The sequence below is a fragment of the Sorghum bicolor genome, chromosome 9, assembly GCF_000003195.3.
Source record: "Sorghum bicolor cultivar BTx623 chromosome 9, Sorghum_bicolor_NCBIv3, whole genome shotgun sequence".
In the NCBI taxonomy this organism is placed as follows: Eukaryota; Viridiplantae; Streptophyta; class Magnoliopsida; order Poales; family Poaceae; genus Sorghum; species Sorghum bicolor.
Window position 1 is genome coordinate 48,467,592 of NC_012878.2, and position 27,512 is coordinate 48,495,103.

The 27,512-nt window shown below is 43.1% G+C and overlaps 2 protein-coding genes across 4 annotated transcripts; both read right to left on the reverse strand.

Moving 5' to 3' along the window:
- Nucleotides 3,705-7,931, reverse strand: LOC8085104. 2 transcript variants are annotated; one of them, XM_021447175.1, is made up of 6 exons: nt 7,687-7,931; nt 6,769-6,866; nt 6,262-6,684; nt 6,089-6,174; nt 4,267-4,657; nt 3,705-4,149 (listed from the first exon to the last, which is right to left on the reverse strand). In XM_021447175.1, exons 2-6 carry the CDS (start codon nt 6,824-6,826, stop codon nt 3,995-3,997), a joined length of 1,113 nt encoding a protein of 370 aa, XP_021302850.1. In that variant the 5' UTR covers nt 6,827-6,866; nt 7,687-7,931; the 3' UTR covers nt 3,705-3,994. The 2 variants fall into 2 exon arrangements, with proteins under 2 accessions (XP_021302850.1, XP_021302849.1); XM_021447174.1 differs by having other exon boundaries at nt 6,769-6,870.
- LOC8085105 (probable manganese-transporting ATPase PDR2) lies at nt 9,875-26,340 on the reverse strand. Of its 2 annotated transcripts, none has more exons than XM_021447255.1 (22): nt 26,153-26,340; nt 25,790-26,070; nt 25,588-25,680; nt 25,292-25,494; nt 23,697-23,769; nt 23,455-23,627; nt 23,213-23,378; nt 22,598-22,702; nt 22,427-22,537; nt 22,258-22,344; nt 21,964-22,146; nt 21,841-21,891; nt 21,643-21,768; nt 21,454-21,533; nt 21,136-21,244; nt 19,801-19,929; nt 13,160-13,225; nt 12,977-13,048; nt 12,630-12,778; nt 12,098-12,209; nt 11,885-12,001; nt 9,875-11,206 (listed from the first exon to the last, which is right to left on the reverse strand). In XM_021447255.1, exons 2-22 carry the CDS (start codon nt 26,036-26,038, stop codon nt 10,163-10,165), a joined length of 3,498 nt encoding a protein of 1,165 aa, XP_021302930.1. In that variant the 5' UTR covers nt 26,039-26,070; nt 26,153-26,340; the 3' UTR covers nt 9,875-10,162. The 2 variants fall into 2 exon arrangements, with proteins under 2 accessions (XP_021302930.1, XP_021302929.1); XM_021447254.1 differs by having other exon boundaries at nt 25,790-26,078.

Here is a 27,512-nt window from a genome sequence, read left to right on the forward strand (position 1 = left end):
GTTTCTTTTGCCATTTTCTCTTTTCCTTGAGCCGGTTTCCGTACAGAAAAAGAGGAACTACAGTTGCAAATAATGTATCACATAGAACAATCCTAGGCAATAAAAATAAAATTATTTACCCAATAAATTCTAACAAATTACTCACCCAATATATTTTAGGCAAGAAAAAAATTATCCAAGAGTAATGCTTGTGTAATTGCTTCAACAACTCATCCAAGAGCTTCAAAGCCTGACTTATGGTCTCTACGTTAATCATGACTTGAGCACTCTTCAAAACCTGAAGGTACTTCGAGATAAAAGAAAACTTTAAAGTTAACTCGGTCAAACCTACGTCAACAGAAAACAGGTCTCGCCATCCCCGCACGACTCAAGTTGCATCCTATCACTGCACCACCAATTAAATTTCATTTCATACAATATTCAATAAGTGAGGGCTCATTCAGCCATTCACTGTCAAAATGCAGTACTGAAATGTTCTGGAATATTGTATAATATTTGGAGTCATACTGAAACTAATTAGTCACTTACCACTGCTAAGCAATCTTTTTTGAACTCTATAAAATAATGAGCCGCAATCACAAATGTACCACCTAGTGGTAGTTGGACATCAGTTACATGGGTTGGATTAAAATCCATTCAGGCTTTGTTTGGATGTTGTTGGATTTACTTCAATCCATGTGTGTTGGTGTGGATTGGGATGTAATTTAGTTCAAGTTCCACTCCAATCCACCTCAACACATGTGGATTGATGTGAATTCGACTACATCCAAACAAGGCCTCAGTGAATCCAGGACTGGACATGATAGATATAGCCTACAAAAATACAGTGAAATACAGAATGGGACCAACAAGATCATTTTGATAAGAAAAAGTATTTCGATTTACTTGAATATAATGAACACCCTACACATTTTAACAAGAAATTTCTGGATTGCATTACCTGACCCAATGCCTCCAGACTATGCTCAAATGTGGAGTTTAGAAGACAAGTGAATTGAACAACTTTTATAAGTCCAATGTAACATGCAGTATTCTTCATTAATTTAATTTTATAAGCATGCAAGTATAGCATGTACCTCAAAATGTTAGTGTCATCTGGTTCTTGGTAGAATAAAGCAGTATACTAAAATATGGCAAGGTCAGATTGCAGATAATGTATGGAAAATTGATAATACCTCTATCTCTGTAACTAATATAAAAAACACAATTTTAGGTTATATTAAGGATAAATGGATCTAAATTGTGATATATAAGTTTTTCTCCCTTCCAAGTTGATAACATTTATGAGAACATTACTGATAGTTCTCAGTGCTTATATTATAGAGTTTGAAACTCATTCTGATTGCTTCACCTCATCCTCATTTTTCTTAATCCAAATAGGGTGAATTCATCCTATGCCCTTCATTCCTAAATAAATTAATTTCTAAAATTTTCTTAAATCAATTTTTATAAATTTAACTAAATTTATAGGAAAAGTATAAAAATTTGTGACACTAAATGAGTATATTATGAAGTATTGTTTATAGTGTATCTGATAATACTAATTTGGTGTCTTAAATCTTGGTGCTCTTTTTTTTATAAATTTAGTCAAACTTAGTTATTGTGAGTTGTGTGGATTGTGAAAAAGCTGTTGTAAATTGTGGGCTATAAAAAGTTGTAATTTATTTGGTTCAAACAAGTATAAAACTTACCTCTTATCTCTGTTTTCCGTGAAACAACTCTCTATTTTTACCATTTCAAAAGGCAGAAGCCAAGTAGTATCTAAGGTGCTTTCAAAACTGTATTGCTCAAAGTTGTACTGTCAAAAAGTGACTATTTCTGAAAAACCAACTTCTGGTTTCCACCCTTTGTTTGACTTTTGTTTTTTTTAAAGAAAAGGCAACCTCAAAAGACCAACCAAAGGCACCCATAAACACCATATTCACCTATATAAAAGCATGTATACATCTCGTCCCTACGAAAACATCTAAGAGGTTGTGTTGATACATCTTGAGATTGATATCTGAAAGAATAATTAACCCTAATAGTGTCTAGACTGAGTTGACTTCATCGTAAAGAACCTAAAAAGCTAATATGGTGTTTGGTTCAGTGAATGGTAACACAAAGGAAATGAAATCGGATACCACGGTAGTCGTCGAGGTTCAATCTTTATCTAGAAATAGTAATAGGATCTCTGATAATACCGATTACAAAGTACAAACAGTGGGAAGCAAACATATGTAACGGTAACACATAAGGGCAAGTACATAGCTCGAGTGTTGTGGAGCTGGTCGAGGGCAGTGGTGGACTTTTGGGCCGAATCACGTAGCTCCGTTCTCTTGTACTCCTAAAAGCGTACGCGCATTGCGGTTGGGGTCTCCTGTTGTTTGTGTTTGGTTTTGGCCGTGAGCACGACGATACGCCCAGTGGATGACTCACGAAGAGCAATATGAATCTGATCCAAATGGGTCTCCAGTATTTCTTTGCAGCTCACCGAATCAAGCAATCAACCGAAACATCTGGCTTCACAATCTCTCACTCCAAATGGATCTTGACTATAGGTCTGTTTGATACAAATGTTAATTACTAGCTAGCTAAAATTAGTCAAAATTAGCTCCAGTGCCTGTAAACAGGAGGGATAATATATAGGTTTTTTTGGGGGTCTAGTGTTCAACTAGTTGGTAGCCAACCATAGTTAGTTTGGACTAACTTTTAGCCCCATCAGTTAGTAACTAGCCAATTAGCCATGTGTATCCAAAAAGACCACATATGAATATGTCCATGTGTAGTACATATAAATATATGACTGCAGAGAAATACTCTTAGGGCCTATTTGGATACTATGGGCTAGCTTAAATTTTTTTGAAGAAACTGGAGGGGCCTAGGCCCCTACAGAGATTTATTACTAATTAAAAAAACAGAGTTAAAATTACAAATTACAGAAGGAGGGCAGTCCATGAACTGCTAAAGGGGGGTAGAGGAGACATCTAGGAAACATAGAAGGAGAGAAAGAAAATTAACTCTAAAACAGCAACTAAAGAGGAAGAGGAGGAACTAAGTTCTGAATCCATTGGTCAAACTGAACAGATAGGCTGGGCTTGACTCTCCACCGAACAAGCTTGATTTCTTTTAGCAAAAAAACTTTGCAATCCAAGAGGGTCATCTGAGTATTATTGAAGATCATACTGTTCCTTGCTGTCCAAATTGTCCAAGCCACCAGGATGAAAGCAATCATAAAAAACTGTGAGTTCAGCTGGGTTTTGAAAGCATCACATCCTTGAAAGATTGAGTCTGTATCTGGTGTAATTAAATTAATCATACCCCAGCACTGAAGTGCAAAGGGGCAACTGAGAAAGAGATGGTTGCTGGTTTCCTCAATACCTTGACCACAGAACTCACAGCTTAAATTAGCTCTAGTTCATCTGTTTGGGTGGGTTAATGTTTTAGTCTTCAACTAGTTGTTAGCTGACTAGCTAGCCAATGACGGCTAATTTAAATTAATTTTTAGCCCTAACTTAAATAGCCATGTACATCCGAACTGGCCTTTAGATACGACCTCATTTTCAAATCTGAGCATCTTGCCCCTGCAATTACGAGGTCAAACTTCTTTCATGTGCACAATTGCACTTGAAAGAAGCCTGCATAACACGGACAGATAACTAATGGATATTTTACTTTTTAAAAAATATATAACCCCCAAAACTCCAAAAGGCTAGTAAAAAACATTTGCTCTGAACTGCAAAAGATTAGCATAACTAATCTGTACTTTCTATTGTGCATCAACGGATACTCATGCAATTATTAGCTGATTCAGGACATCAACCAGACAATATCACTTGCGGAGGATGTTTCAGGAGACCTGTTGGGGGCACTGACTCATCTTTCAGCTCAAACTACATAGTTTGCTACAGAACAAGCAACACGTACTAAACTTCATACTACATAGATTGCTACAGAACTAGCAGCATAAACGATAGCACAGGCAGAGCTTTCAGTTTCGTTGGGCATAGATTCTTCACTTTGCTCCAATATCTGAAATCACTGGCTCATCTTTCAGCTCAAACTTAACAGGATTGTTGTCCAGAAATGGGTAGTCGTCAAGCTCCAGAAATGGGTAGTCGTCAAGCTCATCATCAGTAGGAGAATCTTCAACCAGCTGTGCTTTGTCACCTGCATGGGGAAGTGTATGTTACATTACTGCAAGTAAACTGAAACATCTCGAAGAGAAGAAGAAACCATGTGCTTACTGAAGAAACCAAAGAGGAATCACAAGACTTAGATTCTTACGTTTGTCTTGCACATCCTTATCCAGCTTCTGAGGATCATTTCCTGTGAAGTGAGCGCCCTCCGACATATCATTAGCCCATTCATGACATTTTTTGGTCTCTTCAACAGTGAATATTTTCACTGGGTTCTTCACAGCTTCATGGCTGCGCAGAGCAGGTTTCCCTTTGACAGTGTTGGACAAATCCTGAAGACCCTTCCGCTCTTTTAGGGTGTTAGATAAATCCTGAAGAGCCTTCCGTCCTTGAAGCTTAGGCTTCAGTAAGGACTTCAGTGGTTTGGCCCTTGGTGCATCATCCCTCTTGCCTGAGGTAGAGAGACACCAAGTGATGTCTGGAAGAATCTCTGGTTCCAGCTCCAGCTCTTTTGGTTCTTCAGAAAGCTTGGGACCCTCCTAAATCATAAAGAGAGAGATTATAGCACATTTTTTGTTTAAGTGTGAGTAGAGAAAAATGGAGAAGTCAAGAAATGCTGTTTTGTGGGATATTATGCTTCCACTTGTGCTGATCACTTGCTTAAAAGTTTAGAATTCAAATGAATCAGACAGCGTATAAACAAATGGAGCTATATACAGCAAGAATAAATCATATGATTTATACAGAAGTTTAAACTTTAAACAGTTACTGATCATTTTGTATGTGTCAACACAACCACAAAAATACACTGAGGACATAGAGGTCATCATTGGTCATAAATAAAAAACAAAAAAGGTAAAGAAACATAGTACAACCAGTGCGACAATTGTTTCAATGCTCTTAGAGAAAGAAAATAAACCAGAAATGTTGTTGACATGTGACATGATTATAGACACAATTGAACTTCTATTGATGGTACCTATCACTATATCAGCGTGGCCATTGAGCTGATGGAGGACAGGGTTTTCCCTTACAGGGCAACATTTAGAGAAAACAGACCAGGACCCCAAAAAACAAAATTATACCAACTGTAGTAGGTACTAGCAGCACTGTCATACCAAATAACCAAATGACAAGTCAGATGTGCAGGACTTCTTCTGATGCCACAAGATATTATTTGGTGACATAAAATGAAAAATCTAAACCGGGACAAGATGTCCATATCTTGTGATGCAATACATATCCATAGATAAGCAGTATGTTTTAGTACTACTACTGGCAACGAAAAAATTCCAACATCTAGAAATAGGGTAATTACATTCAAAGACATTATACAGTTCAGAATATGCTTCTTGATAAACAAATGCTGCAAGTGCCCATTTCTGAATCTCACAAGCTATATTGTCAAAATAAATATTACCGGCAACAATATCAAGCTTGTCAGTCCATGCAATATATAACCTTACATGACAAAATACATGATATAGCTCATGGTAGACATGGATGAACCATCAAAATTAAGCTCTTCTAATCAATTTATCAACCAACGTAAGCTAGCATAAGTGCGGAACAAGTGAAATTTATCGCCACAAGTTCTTCTTCGTTGCTTATGGCTAACGGAACATATTAGGCCAAAGTATTATATAACACACTATGTTGGCACTGGAAAGCTACATGATAAATGATTTTACTGGCTAACCTACAACTCTAGCCGTCTAAGAACCATTGCATATCTGCATCACTTAGGCAAACTAAGCAACCAAATAGCAAGAAGATATACTTTTCCAATTTCCTATTTAAGAATAATAAGTTTTGTTTGCCTGGTTTGAATTTGAACGTCATGGTCTTATAGAAAAAGACATGACTATTTCAAAAGTAATACCGATTTATCGTCTAAATCTCTGGAAAAGTACTTGGACCTTACAGACAGCCTGAATTAACTGTGAATTACTGTACTGTGGGTCACATACCGCAGCTGGAAACATCACAGGATCAAATACCTCATGCGACCAGCCATGCAATGCTGATATAACTTTCGCCACTTTCTTCTTGACACCTATATCAAATGCATGATTAGCCATACGCAGCTAAAAAATATACCACCCACATATTAAAGAAGTAATTGTCAGACTTTGACTCTTACGTTTGTCTTGCGCATCTTTATCCAACTTCTGAATATCATTTCCAGTGAAGTGAGTGCCCTCAATCCCATCCTTAGCCCATTCATGACACCTTTTGGTCTCTTCATCATCAGCAAAAATATTCACTGGGTTCTTAATCGTTTCATGGCTACGCAGAGCAGACTTCTCTTTCAGGATGGACCTCTCGTAGTGGGTGTTAGACACATCCCGAAGAGGATGCCTCTCTTTCAGGATGGACCTCTCTTTGAGGTTGTTAGACACATCGTGAAGTGCAGGCCTTTCTTTCAAGGTGGACCTCTCTTTGATGGTGGATCTGTTCTTTAAAGCAGTGCCTTTACGAATGTTAGACACATCCTGAAGAGCCTTCCTCTCAGGTTTTGCTGATGATTTCAGTGGTTTGGCACTTGGTGCATCAACCCTGTTTTCTGAACATGTGGATCGAACACGTTGGTTATATTTTTCATGAAACTTACTAGTCACAAAACAGTTTCCAGGGAAAACAATCTCACCTTTATGTATCTGCATGTTCTCATCAAGAAAAACAGCTGCTGCAGCTGGCAAAGCCATGACCGGACAGAAAGGTATCTTTCTCTACCTCGATGAAAACCTGACTGGAGATCAATTGATTGGTAAGGGGGAGATACTCAGAATATAGAAATACTAAACAACAACGTCCCTACACTATTAAGATGTACAGAAACTGAAAAGGATTTCGAAATGTGCTAAGCAGATGCTAATTTAAGACAGACTAAACATTTCAACCGAATTAACTAACGGGAAAAGCACAAATGCTGCAGAGTTGCATTACGTCTTACAGAGATAGATTCTGAAATTCTTACAGAGATAGATTCTGAAATTCTTATAGAGATAGATTCTAAAATTTGATGCAGCAAAGTTATACAGCTGGTGGCAGAGCAATCTTAAGACTATATAATAGCAATTCTCATGGGGAAGCCTTGAGGGTTATCATCAAAGCGCTTGGACCAGCGCCAGCCTCTAGTCTAGATTAGTTGAAACTCTAGCCCAAGAACATCAAAACGCACATCTCGTCTAGAAATCAGGCAATATCACCCTGAAACTTTGCATAAACAGCCTATAACAAACTAACAACGGAAGGATTTCCTTTTGGCTTCCCTAACTGTCATAGGATTAGAAGATACAGGACGCAACTAGAATCCTTCAGCAAAACAAGAAACGAGATAAATGGACGGAATATCTACCACGTAGCAACAGTGAATAAGAGCGAACGGATCCCCAAACGAGGCATCCCAATCCCTAAAGTGCGCGGTTACATGAATTAAGAACGAGACGGGACATCGCGGCAGCCTTAGGGTTTCGATTTGGTTGCGCACATCATAGCAAGGGGAGGGCGAAAAGAAATCAGTGCAAAGTCGAATCGATGCAAGCCAAGAAACGGTAGGGTTTACCAACGCAGGAGAGAAATCAATCGGCCGGTTGTATCTCGACTCAACTCCGCTCCGGGACGCAGCAGCAAGGAGGACGCGGACTGGAAGAGAAGGGACGACCTCTCGGTGGCGGTTGCGCTCGCTATTTCGCCAGGGATCGGCACGCGCGGGAGTTGTCGGCCGGGAGTATCTCTGAGGAAGGATTTTGGGGCGGCGAGAGAGAGAAGACGCAAAAAGGCAGGCAACGGTCGGATTTTGGGTCAGTGAATGTTTTGTCTACGGAGCCATGAGGCGGCAAAAGGCCTTTTACGGTGAATCTGTCACGGTGGCACTTTCTTTTGCATTCGATAAATATGGTCAAATTAGAACAGCAAGACTTATGACAGAGTTCAAAACAATTAATTACATACTATTATTTATGGTATTTTGTTGATGTAGCAGCATATATTTATTGAAGAAAGAGGTAGAAAAAATAAGACTCCAAATCTTATTTAGGGCACTTCTAATGCTAGAAACGTATTAATTTTTATAGACACTATATATAGAAACTATGATCCTAATGGATAGTTTCTATAGAATATTTTTTTATCCAATCACATTCATTCTCTCTTCATTCTTAACCAATTATATTACTTCATGTCTTGGATTTTTAGACATGGTTTCTAACTTAGACCCAGTTTTTATGATTTTTTCTCTCTCTTTTCAATAACTCTCTTGCCATATCAGCAAAATGCTTAGGTGGCACTATAATTAATGTCTATAGAAACCACGATGATTTCTGCATTGGGAGTGCCCTTAGACTGTTAAGTCCATATTGTTCGAGGTAATAAATAACTTTAGACTCTATGATAGAGTCTGTATTGTGAGTGCCCTTATAAACTAACTAGGCTAAATAAATTCGTCTCGTAAATTATAGAAAAATTATACAATTAGTTATTTTTCAATTTATATTTAATGCCACATACATGTGCCGCAAGATTCGATATAATTTGGAATTTAAAAAATTCTGCAAATTTTTTTAGGAACTAAATAAGACCACGGTGGTCAGATTGTGTGTATATAAATAACTAAAATATTGCTTTTCTTGCCAACCGTTTCGTTTTATGTCATGCAATATTAATAGAGTAAAGTCCATCAGCGGTCCCTAAACTTGTTCGTATGTGTCATCCCGGTCTTTAAACTCGCAAAATGACCGTTTAGGTACCTAAACTTGTTCGGTTGTGTCATCCTGGTCCCTAAACTTAAAAATATCTCATATAGGTCCTCAAACTTGTTCAGTTGTGTCATCCCGGTCCCTAAACTTGTTTTTAAGTCTTATCTGGGTCAAAACAGGATGAATCTAAAAACTTTATATTGAAAAATAATTCATAACTTTTTCATATGAACTCAAATGAAGATAAACTTTATATCAAAATTGTAGGTAGCAACATGATCTACAACTTTGCAGTTGAGAAGTTTTTAAATTAAAATCGTTTAGGTTCCCAAAATATTTTTTATAAGTTTATAGATTTTAAAATTTAAAATTTAAAATTAAATTTTATAATACTAAACGACTTCAAATAAAAAACTTTTCAACTACAAAGTTGTAGATTGTGCTGAGGACTATAACTTTGGTATAAAATTTGTCTTCATTTGAGTTCATATGAAAAAGTTATGAATTATTTTTTGATATAGAGTTGTTAGATCGCTTTGTTTTGACCCAGATGAGATTCAAAACCAAGCTTAGAGACCAAGATGACACAACTGAAGTTGATCTAAACGGATGATTTCTAAGTTTAGAGACCGGAATGACACAATTAAACAAGTTTAGAGACCGAGATGACACAGATGAATAAGTTTAAGGACCTAAACAATCGATTTGTGAGTTTAGAGACCTGGATGACACGACAGCACAAGTTTTACTTTTCTGTTATTGTCATCATCAATCGTCAATCCACTAAACCGAATAGAATACTGAAGAACGGACCATAACAGTCGATCGAGCTCAGTGATTATTTAAGCACGATCAGAAGCTTCTTTGTAGTCTGTATGACTGTTACCAAGGTTAATCTGTACTGGATCAAGTTATCAATCAAAGCTTTCACTAAATTATATATATACAATAAGGTGCCGCAATGCCAGGTTTGACGACTCAGGGAGCCGTACAGCGATTCCATATCCGCAACAGATCAACTATAATTTTAGTCAAGAAAGTCGGAATAACTTATAATTTGTGAAACAGAGAGAATCTATCAAACTATATTGATGCCATCTAATATCAACCGATATTCATGCCAACTTATATCAGCTTACATATGGTAACTGAAAATTTTAATAATCCTGACAAGTATGTAAAGTGCCGACCCTGTAACCTCCTATCATTTAGGGCCTACACTCCCAAAATTCCCCTAGGCTACAGATTAGATTGCAACTATGCCAAAACATGATCAGTATGTACTGCCAAGTAACCAATGGGCAGCAAAGGGTAAAGAATAAAGTGCAGACAGCAAAAATGATTTTAATCTCGCTTTTTCTCCAAGTTTGCAACTGCCTGTTTCTGGCGCTTCTCCCACGCAGGCATCTTTCCTGGAAACATCCATCGCAGAAGCCGCTCCCATCCGTAGCAACCACAAAACATTAGAATAGCCCACAACATCAATTTGCCACGCATTCCCTCTGGCAAGGGTTCAAGCTTCATGTAGTCATTCAAATCCCTGAACATATCTGATGTAATCACTGTGAAGAAAGCAACCGCTCCATACAATGCATACTTGAAGGGCTTGTTCTCGGATATGCTCTGATTAAATGGGTGGCCCATGTAGTTTACAGCAAAGGTTGCCACCTGGATCATCATGTTCACCATGTATGAAACTGTATTCACAAGGTTTGGATGGAAATTTGAGTCGGGCTCAATGCATTCTTCTGGCATATGTTTTGATGCTTCATTGACAGCTGTGACAAGGAAGAATATGTGCATGGCGAACTGGCCAAGAATGGAGAGCAGGACGTATGCACAGAATATGTTAGGGTGAGGCCGCTCTGCAGAGAGTGTTTGGAGCGGCCGAGCATGGGAGATGAAGAGGAAGAAGGCTGCAGTAAAGACACCACTGATTGTAGCTTGAACATCACCCAGTTTGACACCATCCAAGTACATGACACTGAGAACGTAAGCCGTTGCAAGGCAATTGAGCCCAAGAATCTTGAACATTTGAAGTGTAGTGACTAGCGTGCTTCTCCCCTGACGGATGATGTCAAGAGTAGGGGCAACAGAGGCATGCTTTGCTGTGAAAGGTGAAGCCATAGAAGCATCACCAAGCTTAACAATTGGTGCTGAACGGCCATCAGTTTCATCATTCATTTCATCCAACATTTTCTGCAGCTTTTCTCGCTGCCTCTCAGCAGCAGTCATGGGGCGGCTGCTCGATGCTTTAGCAGAACTATTAGCTGCTGCAGTCACTTGTGATGATGCTTCATTAACAGGCTTCTGTTTTTTCAACTTCCCAGATTTTGAGTCGACTTTCTGAACTGGTTGAGCATTCAAAAGAGCTATGCCAACATGTGCCTGAAATATTTTAAAAGATCATGAAATGAATTGCAAAAACAATGATATGATAAGGTGGTTAACAAGAGTCCTACATTTCAGTAAACAAATTCAAAGTGTCAGTAGAAAAATAATAGGCCTAACAAAGGCAATGTAGAATATACAGTTGCCTGAGGTCCAGAAATGTTGAAATTACTATCATTTAAGTGGTTCACTCTATCACCGTACTACAGTTATGACTTATCAAACAGGTAATGGAAAGAACAAAACACCAGGCTAATATTGGTCAATTTGCATATGAGTATTCAGTAGCATGGACCTCTGCCACTGCCACTCAGTTACTGGCTCAAACTTCTTCCATGCCATACTTCTAGCATAGTATAAGCCACCTCTTAAGAAAGTGTAAAGACTAAAGAATGTCCAGTTACATTCTATTATATATTACATAATAGGTGAGAAGTATTTACCATGATGCCCTCAACTAATAAAACAAGAAAAATGAATATAAGGCACAAATTGTAGAGGAAAGTCTCTACACAATCAGTGTCAGTAAACATTTCCAGGATCAATGCAATAATTGTTATGGTAACAAATAAAATGCATGTGTGGAATAAGGTCATAGAAATAGAAACCAGAGTAATAGAGTAGTTTTCTATGTAAATTGAGCAAAACTAAGTGGGATACAGGACAGGTAATCACCTGCTTCAGTGCACCAACATCATTGGTTCCATCTCCACACATCAGTGTCACCCTCCCAACACTTTTGAATGTAGTCAGTACAAGTTCTTTTTGTTCTGGGGCAACACGTGAAAAAACCTAAAAAAATGACAATATAAAAAATATAATAACCACTTAGCATACAAATGAAAGCTTTCATATTTTGTACAGGGGATGTAATCTGTTCACGCATACCTTCACATAAGGGATAACCTGGAGAACAGCCTCAGTACTTTGTAGCATTTCAAAACAGTCCCCATTAATACAAAGGTCATGAGATTCTGATAACACTGCAACCTCCACAGCACTGAAAAACAGCATATACACAATATTAAATCGAAAGGACTCAAACAAGCCACAAACTGTATGTGATAACAATGCCAGAAGAGATGCTAAACGACAGACTTAATATATCAACACTAAGTCTGAGAGATTAACAAAAGAAAAGAAATTATATTGTTTGTTAACTAGAAGAAATGCTTGTAATAATAATCGTTTTCCTGGACAAATGGGACATAATTATAATCTTTATAAAAACTTAGTCTCTGAAACACAATGCTTTGGCATAGACCAGATGATAAAACAAGCAACATAATATGTGTTGTGAAGAGAGAGATCAGACTACTCTCAGTCTCTCACACTGGAACAGGGTAAAGATTTGCCAGGAAAGAAAACGAGGTATGAGCTCAACACAAAAGAATCAGCGAAACTGTATATAGACAGTTACCTGTACGGAGCTCTATCAGTTTCATCTGGCGAAACCCACTCAAAACCGCCAGTCTTTATCCGTGTCAAGATCAAAACAGGTTTGGAAGATATATGTACTTGGCTAGCAACATGGCAGGCAGTCAATGCTTGGTCTCCGGTGATCATGACCTAATAACACCAGCGAGCCAATAAGCACATTAGTCAAACAAAACAGAAATAGCATTACAAATTTTCTAAGGTACATGTTTGCTAGCCTTGGGCAATGTACTTGTATATGTATCACATTACTGGCACGAAAACAAGTTTCCGGCACAGCTGAATTTATTACCAATAATAAATGGTTACAAGATAAATAGGAGGATATACCAAGTCATGGGAAGATTGTCCCAGTTCTTTTAAGACAGCACCAGAGTCGCTCCTTATAGGACAGTTGAAGACCTGAGTCCACCAAATCCAACACAGCCACATAATTAAGATAAACATGTCATCCAACATAACTAAGATAATGTTGAGAGAGAAAAAAAGATGCATAAGAGGAAGATTACATACTGCAAAACCAGCAAATGTTAGGTCGCTCTCTACTTGATCCCGTTCCAAACTTCTAGCCTCACTAACCTGTTATTTAAACACCAAGAGGTCAGACAAATCTAATCAGATACACTTTTCGTAGAAAAAACAAACAAAAAGATATGAACAAAATGCAATAGCTGTAAAATTTGAAGGATAATAAGTTATGCAGATAATAAACTCTGTTCGAAAGTTTGAGTAAATAAATAAGTTAATGAAATATGTTTCACGAAATCTCACTTCTAGACCCCCAAGCCAGTGAATAAAATCAAGGGAAATGTATTTTATTTCAAAATACATCATCATCTGACCTTTCGAGAATAAATTAGCTCAGTGTGACAGATATCATGGCACGGATCAAAACATATCAAGTAGGACATAAACAGTACAATTATGAAACTCGTATAATGATTGATTTCCTAGTATTAACTTATATCCCATTTTCGTACAGCAACATTTTTTGAACAGCAACCTTTCAACTAGCACATCAGCACTGTCAAAGTTAATAAAAAACACAGGATTCCAATTTCCAGTAAATATTCCATCAGAGTATCACATCAGCATGTGAAGTATCATTGGGGATTCCAATTTCCAGTAAATATTCCATCAGAGTATCACATCAGCATGTGAAGTATCATTGGATTATCACAAAATCACAATGTTGGTACAGTTGGAATTTGGATGGTCCCTTTGCATTAATCAAAAAGTTTTGTGCTTTGTGTTCTGGCTCGGGGAATTTATAATTCCATCAGATCATGGCACAAGCTGCATGCATGTGGAGTATCATTGGATTATCACAACCACAATGCTAGGACAGTTAGAATTTGGATGGTCCTGTTATGACCGGCGTCTCTTATCAGAGGAAAAAGCCCATTAGTGGCTAATGAAGGAGCCGGCAGTAGACAGGGCTTAAGGCCCAAGTTATTATTATTTCCTAGTTGAGAGATAGTTGTTTCCTAATATAGGGAGAGGAGAGTTATATATACTTGGCTGTAAAGACTTTTTGGATTTTAAGCAAGAGCAATCTATTATTGCTCGGCTTCCTGTAGGGAGCCGGGAGACCTAATTGTGCCCTAACCGCCACCTCCCTTCCCTCATCTCGCTCAGCCACGGCGCCCAGGCGCCGACCTCCTTCCCCTCCGGCAGTTCACCACTACAATCTCAGGTCCCTCGCCGGTAGACCCCGAAGTTCTACCAATCTGGTATCAGAGACCTCAGGATCGATGTCTCAGCCGCCTGTCTTCCCCACGCAGCCGCCGGCTACCTCCCAGCCGCCGGTGCTGCCCACCACCACGCAGCAGCCGCAGATCACAGCCACCACCACGCAGCCGCCAGCGCCTCCTTCCTCAACATCAGGCTTGGTGCTCGCCGGCACGTCTGGGTCCCCATCAGCACCACCAGCGCAGTCCCCCGTCAGGCCCCTAACGTTCGAGCAACTGACCATGGCCGTCCTGGACTTGGGGCAGGCAGTGGCTGGTATTCGCTCCTTCCTGGCGGGATCCTATGCGCCGCAGCCGCCCCAATTCCCGCATCCGCCGCTACTGTCGCCGCCATACTCACAGCCGGCTGTCACCAACGCCTATGCATATGGGATGCCCTATGAGGGATCGTCCTCCTACTACCCGCCGGTGTCTGCCCCAGCGTCGCAGGGAGTCCCGATCACTCAGCTCAGGTTTCCTGCGTCCCCCTCGCCGCTTCCGGCTTGGCTTCTCGACTCTTCGGCACCGCCCGTCTACACGCAGGCGACCACGGTCCATGAACCGCTGCCTGCGTCAACATCCAGCGTCATGCATGGTGGCGTCCCTGCACCGGACGTCCTCTACGGCAGTGTCGACGGGAGCCTCTTCCATGGGGGTACGCTACTGCCGGCATCAGCACCAGCAGGGGGCGCCCCATACGCTGCTGCCCCTGCGCACGGGCCGCCCTTCGCCGCTGCACCATCTGCTGCGGGGACAGCAGCCTACGCCGCCGCTCCGGAGCCTCCACCGCCGAAGTTCTACAAGCTGGAGTTCATGACCTATGATGGCTCCGTCGATCCCCTGAATTGGCTCAACCATTGTGAGCAATTCTTCAGGGGACAGCGCACCTTGGCGTCTGACCGCACCTGGCTCGCCTCCTACCACCTCAGGGGAGAAGCACAGACGTGGTACTACGCCCTGGAACAAGATGAAGGCATGCCGTCATGGGAGCGTTTCCGTGACCTATGTCGTCTTCGCTTTGGTCCACCGCTGCGGGGTAGTCGCTTGGCCGAGCTGGGCCGGTTACCCTTTCAGTCTACTGTGCAGGAGTTTGCAGGCCGTTTCCAAGCAGTGGCCTGTCATGCCCAAGGGGTGTCGCCCCGCCAGCGCGCCGAACTCTTCGTTGGGGGGCTGCCTGAACACCTTCGGGTGGACGTGGAGATGCGCGACCCCCCGGACCTGCAGACAGCAATGTACTACGCTCGGGCCTTCGAGCGCCGGGCGGCTGCCATGCAAGCGCTCCCTCCGGCGCGTGCTGCTCGGCCGCCTCCGCGCCCTGCAGGCCGCGCACCTGCAGCGCTGCCAGCACAGGACGCCCACGGGGCTGCTGCGGGCAATGCAGCCCCGGCACGTCCTTTCCGCCGCCTCACACCAGCTGAGCAGGCGGAGCGTCGTCGCCAGGGCCTCTGCTACAACTGTGATGAGCCTTATGTGCCCGGGCACGTGTGCCAGCGGCTGTTCTACCTCGACGTCGACGACTATGTAGTGGAGGACGCCGTACCGGTCGGCGACGCGGCAGCAGCTGCTGCACTGAGGGAGGAACCTGCCGCCCCGGAGCTACCTAACGCTAATGCTTTTGTCGTCTCGCTCCATGCTGTGGCAGGTATCCGGACAGAGAACACCATGCTGCTCCCTGTTTTGGTGAAAGGGGAGCGCCTGCTGGCCTTGCTGGACACAGGCTCCACCCATAATTTCCTCCGGGGCACGACAATGCGCCGCCTCGGTCTCTCTCCGGCGGGAGGGGAGCAGCTCCGTGTCACTGTCGCCAACGGCGACCGGCTGCCCTGCGAGGGGATTGCCCACGACGTCCCTATCAGCATCGCGGGCGAGGTCTTCTCCATCACCTGCGTCGGTCTGGACCTCGGCAGTTTCGACCTTATCCTTGGGGTGGACTACCTCAGGACGTTGGGTCCCATCCTCTGGGACTTTGGGGCCATGACGATGGCCTTCTCGCGACAAGGCCGGCGCATCCTGTGGAGGGGTGTAGGCGGCTCTGCTGGACCAGCACACACAGCTGCTGTCACCACCGACATCCAGCAGCCGCTGCTGGACCGTCTTCTCCACCAGCACGCTGCCATCTTCGAGGAGCCGCAAGGTCTGCCACCAGCCCGGCCGTACGACCACCGGATTCACCTGCTGCCAGGCACGCCGCCGGTGGCGGTCCGGCCATACCGCTATCCCCAGCTGCAGAAGGACGAGCTGGAACGGCAGTGCGAAGCCATGTTGACCCAGGGTATCATCCGGCCTAGCACTTCGCCGTTCTCTGCGCCGGTGCTCCTGGTCCGCAAGGCGGACAAGTCGTGGCGTTTCTGCATCGACTACCGCGCCCTTAACGCCAAGACTTCCAAGGACAAGTTCCCCATCCCGGTGGTGGACGAGCTGCTCGATGAACTTCACGGAGCGCGCTTCTTCACCAAGCTCGACTTGCGTTCGGGCTATCACCAGGTGCGCATGCACCCTGAGGACGTGGCCAAGACGGCGTTCCGCACCCACCACGGCCACTACGAGTTTCTGGTGATGCCGTTCGGTCTCTCCAACGCCCCCGCGACGTTCCAAGCATTGATGAACGACGTCCTGCGCCCATACCTGCGCAGGTTTGTGTTGGTGTTTTTCGATGACATTTTGATCTACAGTGCCACGTGGGCGGAGCACCTTCAGCACATCGCCATCGTCCTCAACGAGCTTCGGGCGCACCAGCTCCACCTTAAGCGCTCGAAGTGCTCGTTCGGGGCGACGTCCGTGGCCTACCTAGGCCATGTCATCTCCGCCGCCGGCGTCGCCATGGATGCTGACAAGGTGGCAGCCGTGGCTGCTTGGCCGGCGCCTCGCTCTCCTCGGGGCCTCCGTGGTTTCCTCGGGCTGGCGGGATACTACCGGAAGTTCATCCGGGAATTCGGCCTCATCGCGGCGCCCCTCACACGCCTCCTGCGCCGCGACGCTTTCGCCTGGGATGACGATGCAGAGGGGGCCTTCCAGGCGCTCAAACGCGCCCTCACCACCGGGCCCGTGCTCCAGATGCCCGACTTCGACAAGCTGTTCATGGTGGACTGCGATGCATCCGGTGCGGGATTCGGTGCCGTCCTACACCAAGGTGCCGGGCCCCTCGCTTTCTTCAGCCGACCGTTCGCCGCGCGCCACCTCAAGCTTGCGGCATACGAACGGGAGCTTATTGGACTGGTGCAGGCTGTCCGCCATTGGCGCCCGTACTTGTGGGGGCGCCACTTCTTGATCCGCACTGACCACTACAGCTTGAAGTTTCTCTTGGATCAGCGTCTCTCCACCGTTCCGCAACATCAGTGGATCAGCAAGCTGTTTGGCTTCGACTTCACCGTGGAGTACCGCCCCGGCCGCCTTAATACCGTGGCGGATGCTCTTTCCCGCCGTGACGCCGAGTTGGACGGCCCACAGGAGGGCGGGGGCGCTGTGGTGAGCACCCTCTCCGGGCCTTCCTTCGTGTTCATCGCCGACATCCGCCAAGCCACGACGGTTGCTGCTGATGCGCTGCAGCTCCTGGAGCGCCTTGCTGCTGGTGAGCTGCAGGGCCCCTGGCGCCATGAAGATGGGCTGCTCCTGCACGGGCGCCGCATCTTTGTTCCTGACCATGGTGATTTGCGCCATCAGGCCCTCCTACTGGCACACTCTGCTGGCCACGAGGGGGTACAAAAGACCCTTCACCGACTCCGGGCTGAGTTCTATATACCCGGTGACCGCTCCTTGGTGCAGGATTGGGTGCGCTCATGCAGCACTTGTCAACGTAACAAGACACAAGCCTTGCAGCCGGCAGGACTGCTACAGCCCCTAGACGTTCCGTCTCAGGTGTGGGCCGACATCTCGATTGACTTCATCGAGGGGCTGCCCAAAGTGGGCGGCAAGTCCGTTATCCTCACGGTGGTCGACCGTTTCTCCAAGTATGCGCATTTCATTGCGCTCGGCCACCCCTACACGGCTGCCTCCGTCGCGCGCGCTTTCTTCGACGGCGTCGTCCGGCTACACGGGTTCCCTTCTTCCATTGTCAGCGACAGGGACCCCGTGTTCACCGGCCATGTTTGGCGCGATCTCTTCAAGATGGCGGGCGTATCGCTGCGCATGAGCACTGCGTTCCACCCGCAGACTGACGGCCAATCTGAGGTGGTGAATAAGGTGATCGCCATGTATCTTCGTTGTGTCACAGGTGACAGACCTCGCGCGTGGGTGGACTGGTTGTCGTGGGCGGAGTACTGCTACAACACATCCTTCCACACAGCCCTGCGCGCCACACCTTTCGAGGTGGTCTATGGGCGTTCCCCACCGCCCATGCTGCCGTACAGCCCGGGGACGGCCCGTACAGATACTGCTGATGCCCTTCTACGCAGCCGGGACGAGATGCTGGCTGAGGTGCGCCAACGCTTACTCCAGGCGCAGCAACTCTCCAAGAAGTACTACGACGCCGGCCACCGCGACGTTGAGTTCCAAGTCGGTGACTGGGTCTGGCTGAGGCTGCTGCACAGGACTACTCAGTCCCTGGACCCTCGTGCGCAGCGCAAGCTGGGGCCTCGTTATGCTGGTCCCTTTCAGGTGCTGGAGCGCATTGGGCAGGTTGCTTATCGGCTACAGCTTCCGGAGAGCGCCCGCATCCACGACGTCTTCCATGTCGGGCTGCTCAAACCACATCGTGGCGATCCGCCGACTGCTCCTTCCACGCTGCCTCCAGTGGCTGATGGTCGCGTCCTGCCGGAGCCGGAGACAGTGCTGCGTGCCCAGCTTCGTAGGGGCGAGTGGCGCGTGTTGATCAAGTGGCGCGGGCTCTCCGCTGACGACGCCACATGGGAGCTGCTTGAGGAGTTTCGCCAGCACTACCCCGACTTCCAGCTCGAGGACGAGCTGTTTGCGCAGGCGGGGAGAGATGTTATGACCGGCGTCTCTTATCAGAGGAAAAAGCCCATTAGTGGCTAATGAAGGAGCCGGCAGTAGACAGGGCTTAAGGCCCAAGTTATTATTATTTCCTAGTTGAGAGATAGTTGTTTCCTAATATAGGGAGAGGAGAGTTATATATACTTGGCTGTAAAGACTTTTTGGATTTTAAGCAAGAGCAATCTATTATTGCTCGGCTTCCTGTAGGGAGCCGGGAGACCTAATTGTGCCCTAACCGCCACCTCCCTTCCCTCATCTCGCTCAGCCACGGCGCCCAGGCGCCGACCTCCTTCCCCTCCGGCAGTTCACCACTACAATCTCAGGTCCCTCGCCGGTAGACCCCGAGGTTCTACCAGGTCCCTTCACATCAAAGAATCAAGAAGTTTTTTGCTTTGCTCTGACAGGATTTTTATGGAAGTACACTGACAACAGAATAACAGAACAGAAGAGAATGGCTATAGACAAATGACACGATTAATATCAACAGAAACTTACAGGCATCTCAGGAAGCAATTTGTATGCAAGAGCCAAGACCCGAGAACCTTGTCGTGTGTATTTCTTATATGTCTCCACATATGCAGCAGGTAAATCAACTAATCTCTCTTGGATGGTCTCCGGTGCACCCTGAAGATCACAAAATATAAGACACATGGATATAACTAGAAAAATAAGATCAAATTAAACAAGATCTTGGAAAAAGAATTAGAAGTAATCTCACAGGACCATCAACCAGAGAAACAATTTGACTCACAAGTTCCTATGGACTGAAAAAAAAAATTATGCCTTCTTGTTTTCCAAATTATGAAACTCAACAGATATAGTGATTTTACTTTTATTTTTGCCAGCTACAATATTCCCCCTTTTAATTGTGGTAGAAAGGAAGATACTGCACATGACTACTGAATAACAGCTTTTTTTTTAGTGAGAATACAGCAGGGGAAGCCCCCACTGTAAGAAAAATTTATTAAATAAAAAGAGGAAAAAAAGAACAAGCCTGTACAACTAAACAACAGACACCAAAACCGAAAGAAGCAACAGGTCTAAGGAAGACGGAAGAAAAAGAAACTAAGCTAGGGAGTCTATACAAAGAGAGAAAGCCGGTCATTTAGCATCACTGAATCTCAAATGTAGATTGATCCAACCATAGTTTCAAATGGAGCGTTGGTTGCATCATTAGTTCACTGAGGTCCCAATGTTATTGACATCTTTTTTCTGAAGACTTGACATTGCCGTTTTGGGAAAATTCTAGAAAATGATTTCCTTTAGTTAGTAGAAACAGAAAGTGGGGCTCCCATGGCGATTTCATTGAACAAATTTAGTTTATATACAGGAAAAAAAGATAATAAGTATACCCAAAAAATAGTCACGCTAATAGACAGTACACAGACAATTTGAGATAAGACTTTTCAAATATTTTCTCAAACTGCAGATGACCAAGATGAACTCAGCTTTCAACTTTAAATAGATCATGTGGATGAATGTTAGGGAGCATAGAAGATATATCTGCTGTCAAAGCAATGGTATGGACTACAGAGAATTGTCTTGTGATTTGCTCCAACCTCCAGCGGTAAATATTCAATGTATCAAAACCCTATGAAGATCATTTGGTTCCTCCAAGGAATAGATGTCTTGGAACAAGAGAAAATACTATGTTTCATTGTGTTACAAACCAAATACTATGTTTCATTATGTTACAACTATGATCACATTTACATCCAAGGCCAAAAGAGACTGTGAAGTGTGAACTACCCCAAATAGTAACCCTATATTAACAAGGACAGAGTAACAACTTGTCGACCCAAATTTCATTGGATCTCTCAGAATTCTTACCTTAATGAAAGCGTAAAATTTCTCCTGGATACGGACGATAACAGACATTCTCTTCAAGTGGGAAGCAAAATGGTACCTGTGCACGATCTGTACAGGTTGACCACCAGGCCTGCAATAAAAGAGAACATGAATTAACACATACAATTTAATACCTTATGCTCGCAATGGAGCGGGAAAAGCAGTAATAACTAATAACCACCCAAGTTATTCTTTCCTGGTGACAACAATAACATTGAATTTTATGATTTCATCAGGTTGACTTAATCATAAGCTCACTTGCTTACATATTTATGCAGGTCAATACATATGACAGCTTACCTTTTAGACATGGCCTTCTCATCAGATGTGTAGATCCAGTCTATGCCCTTTATAGCAGCCTTTTCGAGGGGATCACCAACCTTTATTAAGATGAAATGAAAGACACCATCAAACTTTTTCACAGTTACTAGGTTATACGTCAGACCTTCTAAAAAGCAGTTAGTTATTAGATAATTGCACACGACATACCAGCTTGTTGTCGACAAATACCAATGCATGGCAACTAGAAAGCACTTCTTGAGTTCGGAGGGGCAGCTTATTTGCATCAGATATTAAGTCATCATCGCCTTCCAAAGTAACAATACCTTGGAATTCCTGAAACAAAAGGGTTTGTCATCCCCCGCACCCTCTTATCGAATAAGGAAATAAACTAAGCATATAACTTACCATATCATCTGATGTCAGAGTCCCTGTCTTATCGAAGCAGCATATGTCAACCTGATCAAAGAAAACTCTTAAAAAGCTTGAAAAGAAAGGAGAAACATGGACTCATAAGGTTTCCTTACTAACCTTCCCAGCAAACGGTATTCTGAATGGCTCTGTGCAGAAAATACCACGCCGAGCCAATGCAATTAAAGATGTGTTGACTGCTATGGAGAGCTCCATTGGCAATTCCGGGGGTATCACAGAAGTAATAATCAATGAACAACTCAATAAAAGTTTATATCTACTCCTTGTTGGGTCCTCTAGTCCCTATATACACAGATAAAACAACAGTTCAATAGAAGACAAGAGGCAAAAGAACTAAAGAATAGGATAAAAAATAATGGTTCACTCTATAGATAATGTAGTTTCTGGTGTTACCTTCATAAGCACATAACCGGATGCAATAATTGCAAAGAAGAGCAAAAAGAGTATAAACAGGCCACTTTCCTTGTTATTTGCAGTAACCTGTTATTTTCATTAAAATGCAGGCATCAGATTTTCATGACTTTGGATAATTTACTTTCATTACTGAAGAAACAGATGTTACCCTCTCAGTTGAAAATAAGATAGTCCTCATCAATTTCCCTTGGCTAGTCTCAAATCCAGTCCTCAATACAAAAGCTATACAGCCACCATCAGGTGCTCGAAGATTTACAGACTATAAAAATAAACACGTCAGCAACGGAATTGGGCACAGAAGCTCAGGAGATGTATCTACCTTATCTGCAGTGTGTTGCAATACTTTAGTGCCACCAAATAGGATATGGTTCTTATCCCGCTTTATAGATAGCATATCCTCAGGACCACGTCCAGCAATTGAAACCTATCAGTAGATGTAGTCAGAGCCTTTGAAAAAACAAATAATTATGCAGTTACAGCATAAGAATAGGAACAAGGAAGTTAGTCTATAGAGTTATGGCTACGACAAAAACACAGATGCTATTGAAGCATACTGTTAATTTCCTCCACTTCTAGCCATAATGATTGAACTATTAATAGCTATACAAAATGAACTGAATTTTAAGCTTGGTTTTTCTATGGAACGATGCCCTCTGGTAACTTGGTTGCAAATTTTAGTAGTTTCATGTAAAGCCAGTTTTTTGTTTAATATTTAAGCATAGTTGACTGTTGTAAATTGTAATGGGTTCAAACAGAATGTGCAACACAAGAATGGCATACTGTAATAGTCCAGTAAATGACTCTTCAGTTCCAATTGACAAACTAGAATGGCAACCGGAATGCGTTTTTTTAAAATATAGGATTGAAAGCACAAACTGTCACAATGGAACTATTTTTTCTAATTAAAAACATCCAAGGGAAAACAAAAGAAAACCTTCCACTGTGGAGTAGATTCTCCTGTAAGAATAGCTTCATTTACTATTGCAGACCCAGCTAACAATAGCATATCTGCTGGTACAGATCTATCTTCACCACTAGTTGAGCGCCCTATTGACACAATATCTCCTGGTAGTAGTTCAGTTCCAGGGATTTTAACCCATCTGAACAAAGAACACGCAATTAGGATGGGATATATGCTGAAACAGAAAAAACTTAAATAAAATGGAGGATCCATACTTTCCACATCTATAGGTCAACACAATCTGGCTATCAACTTTCACACGTCTTAGCTCAGTCAATGTCTTCAGCCTATTCTTTGCCATAGTAGACTCAAACAGGAAAAGCATGAAAAGTGTAAACAAACTGTAGTACCAATACTCATCCAGGCACCAAAGAGCAACACAAAAAACCTGCATAAAGAAGCCCTCATTAAACATATATAAGTGAGTTTAGTAAGTATCGAGATAAAAGAAAGTAACCTGGAAAACAAAAAATGGTTCCATGATTTGCTCCTTCATTAATTTCTGAAATGTGGGCTGTGGATACTCGAATCTGGAGAGAACAATAAATATTGTCAGACACTGTTGCTAGACAGATTAATATGGTAAAAGATATCTATTTTGTTCAATTTGATGCAAAAATCAGTAGTACATTGGTTATTTGATTTATGACATACAGATTCAGATGCACCCATGCCCACTGTCCATAATTGAAATTCCCTAGGCACGTACTATGCTCTTACTTTAGTTCTACTAATAGATCATCCCTGCAGCATATATTCCTCTATTTAGTATTCATAATATGGAATTAAAGAAGTTGCATGTTGCAGATATTACTGCATCCTCCCACCAGTGGTCACAAATACATGTCGTTTTGGACGGTAGCATGGTCTCCAAAATGCAGTGATCACTAAAATGTATTAACTCCGGTCACAAAAAACATGTCGTTTAGGACAAGAATTGGTCAAACCTAAACCAGATACATTAATAAATACCTTATCCATTCCAATTTCCAAATTGTAAGACGTTTTGGACACAGTCTATATCTAAGTACATAGCAAAAGCTATGTATCTAGTAAAAGCCAAAATGTCTTACAATTTGGAATGGAGGGAGTAATACATTATTTTATTTGGTAGCATCTAAGTTATATGTGCCCATTTGTAATCAAAATGCTTGTCAATCTCTTATATTTGAAGGATTTTAAGAATATACTATGGTCAAATATACGCAATGAAGACCATGTAAAGTCAAACGTGTCAAGTATTTGTGATCAGAGGGGGTATCAAATTACATGTCCAAAAACCAAAATTATAATTATTGCTAATATCCTTTCCCTACACAGATCCGGTAGTCCAATCTGAACACTTAGAATATTTATAGCCAAAAGTTGGATAGCAAGTATGTCCAAAATGACAAGGGTTTGTGATCAGACGACGGGCTTGTTTGGATACACATGGATAGTTACTAGTTGGAGCTAAAAATTAGCCCAAATTAGCTGTGGTTGGCTAGCTAGTTGCTAAAAACTAGTTGAAGACTTGGCCAAAAAAAATTAGCCCACATATTAGCCCTCCTGTTTGGATTCAATAGCACTGATTTGGGCTATTTTTTAGGTAGCTAGCAATTAGACCTTGTATCCAAACAGCCCCTAAGTACAAAGGGAATCCACTATAGCAACAAGTTATGTATGCACAAATCCCTTCAGCTACTCACCTACTCTTTTAAATCTAATCCACAATTGAATCACCTGTTATAGTACAAGTCTATTTTGGATAACATGTCCAATAAACATGCATCACAGATCAGGAACACTCATCCACTCTCATAGTGCGTTCCCCATAAGTTGAATTGTGAATCTCCTTCAGGTAGTGCTGGATGGAGCAAATTTTAATATCCAATTGTGCATTGTTAGACATTAACCTTAAATTAAGTTCAGCCTTACCCTCTTAAACTACATTTGTGTTTCTCGTGTTTGATCTACGCAATTCTGGATTATACAGCTATCAATTAAAAGTTCTGTAGCTCAACAACTGAAAGCTCAGTACAAAATAGAGAGGGGAGCAGCGACGCAGCTTACACGTTTCTACCCCACTTATCCACAGCGGTGCTAATCTTGGCCTCAGTTCCATAACCAGTGCCCTTGGTATAATAACCGATCAACTCCTTCGTCGGGTACCGAAGTTTTAAAAAGTTATCTTTCTCCGCCGAGTAGATGAACCTCTGCTTCCGGAAATCAAAGTAAATCTCCTCTGTCTCACCTGCAGCCGAAGTTGATGCCACCTGAACAAACACTCAACAACACACTCAGTAACCCCCCAAAGAGAGCTGAAGGCGCAACAAGCTCTCGGGAAAAAAAAAGGATTTTGAACTCACAACTCTCTGTATATGCAGGGGTACAATCTCCTTTGACCCTGAGAACTTAGCCGGGGTCACCTTACACGCGTTAGCGGCACGGATGTCCTTGACCTGCAATATCACCAAGCTCAAGCCGTTCAGCCCTAAAATCTAAATGGTTCAAACAGATATGGATAATGCTGACTAGATTATATGAGTTAAGAATTGAGAGGGAACTCGCCTTGGAGTACCCGACAAAGGCCCGGAAATCGACGGACCAGGCCGTGAAGAGGAAGGCGAGGATGTGAGCAGCGGAGAGCGCGGCAAGGACGATGAGAGCGTCGGTGAAGTCGAGCGCCGGAACGGCGAGCAGCAGCCAGAGCGCATAGAGCGCAAGGAAGGGCCAGAAGTCGAGGCGCGACGCCCAGTGGCGCCGCCACAGCAGGTCCACGCCTTGCACCGACTTGCCGTTCACCTCGAACCGCGCCATGCCGGCGCCGCGGCCACCCGGATCGGGGAGCGCTGCGGAGCTACCCAGAGTCTCAGATCGGGTCCTGATGTGGACCAAAGAGGTGAGACAAGTGGAGATTTGAAGAGGGTTTACCGATTCGGCTCGACGGGACTCGACCGGCAGCGGCGACCGGCGATGGGGGGCGGCGGCCGCGACCGACGCGAGGGCTTTCGTCGCCGCTGCTGCTTCGCTGCGTGGTTCTACTCTCCGTCTGGTCCTCCGGCCTCGTCTTCAGTGGTTTTACGATGTGGAATCCCCACGACGATCTGAATTCTCCCGAGACTTTTCCTTTTCGTTTTCCTTTCGTAATTTAAGCAAAGTTTGTGCCAAGCAAAAAAAAAAAGGTGGACCCGAGAGAAACTGAACTGTTTGGAAGAAGATGCTAAAGTATATATATATATATATATATATATATATATATATATATATATATATAATAGCACTGTTATTTTAAATTTAAATTAATATATATACATATGTATACAATAAAAAAAACATGATGCATGTTTAGGGTTCGAAATACATTCAAATCATTGTGTCGTACGCTCCAATTCACTTTGTAATCGAATTTCTTGACGTACTAGATGAGGACTTCTTTGGTTAACTACGTGCCATAAGTTAGGTGTGCTACAGTTTTTTTTTAAGTCTATGTTTAGTTTAAGTTTATTGCTGTAACTATGATATGTCATACTTTCTTGCACCCCTTCTCACATGTCATAAATTTATCTTCTTGCTTCAAATTTGTTTTGCCGTGTTTTTTTGGCATCCAAAGTTTCTCTAAGATTCGTCGGTGTCAATCTTAAGTATGAAGCAAACAGTTCCCTGCTTATACTCACATGAGCATCGGAGCCTAAAGGGGTATTTGGTTGATCTGCTCCATCTATCGCGCACCTATGGAGTCGTATAAAGCTGAATGAATAGTATGTTTAGTTGGTTGCATACATTTATAGATAAAATTAGGCTTGTGGTACACGCTCAAATTGAGCTTTTCTCCCGAGACTAAGCTGATGGATACAAGATAAGGACGGTGGACCCCACATTTCATTCTCATAGATAGGTTGCATCTGCTTATGCAGGTAATATCATGTCATTTTTTTATCCGTTCATACAACCATACCAAATGCCATATTTTTCTAAAATATGTGGCAGCTTATGGTTGTTGTTAGTGGGATGGTAATGTAGGCCTTATGGAGGTGGCGCAAGGAAGCCAGGTGAGGGTCATAGCAGCTCAGGCAAAGTCCTGCCAATGACACATGTGAGTTAGGCCTCCTTTGCCATTGTCTATTATGGAATTCTCGCTGCTAAAGGTAGAGAGGATTTAGAGAGTGGATTTACGAAATACTCTAGGAGCCTCTCCAATAAACCAGTCAGTTTTTGAACTTAAGTTATGAACATATTTGTTTGATTTTGCCAACCGTTTTTAATATCTTGTTACTAAAAGAGTCGGTCTCAC

Excerpts from the sequence above, each read along its gene's own strand:
- LOC8085105 (XM_021447255.1), bottom strand. The coding sequence starts at position 26,038 with ATGGCGCGGTTCGAGGTGAACGGCAAGTCGGTGCAAGGCGTGGACCTG. Across the intron at positions 22,703-23,212 it reads AATCTACTCCACAGTGGAAG|GTTTCAATTGCTGGACGTGG; the intron begins GTTTTCTTTTGT and ends ATCTACTGATAG. Across the intron at positions 12,779-12,976 it reads GACAATCTTCCCATGACTTG|GTCATGATCACCGGAGACCA; the intron begins GTATATCCTCCT and ends TGGTGTTATTAG.
- LOC8085104 (XM_021447175.1), bottom strand. The coding sequence starts at position 6,826 with ATGGCTTTGCCAGCTGCAGCAGCTGTTTTTCTTGATGAGAACATGCAG. Across the intron at positions 6,175-6,261 it reads TAAAGATGCGCAAGACAAAC|GTGTCAAGAAGAAAGTGGCG; the intron begins GTAAGAGTCAAA and ends CATTTGATATAG. Across the intron at positions 4,658-6,088 it reads CTGTGATGTTTCCAGCTGCG|GAGGGTCCCAAGCTTTCTGA; the intron begins GTATGTGACCCA and ends TTTATGATTTAG.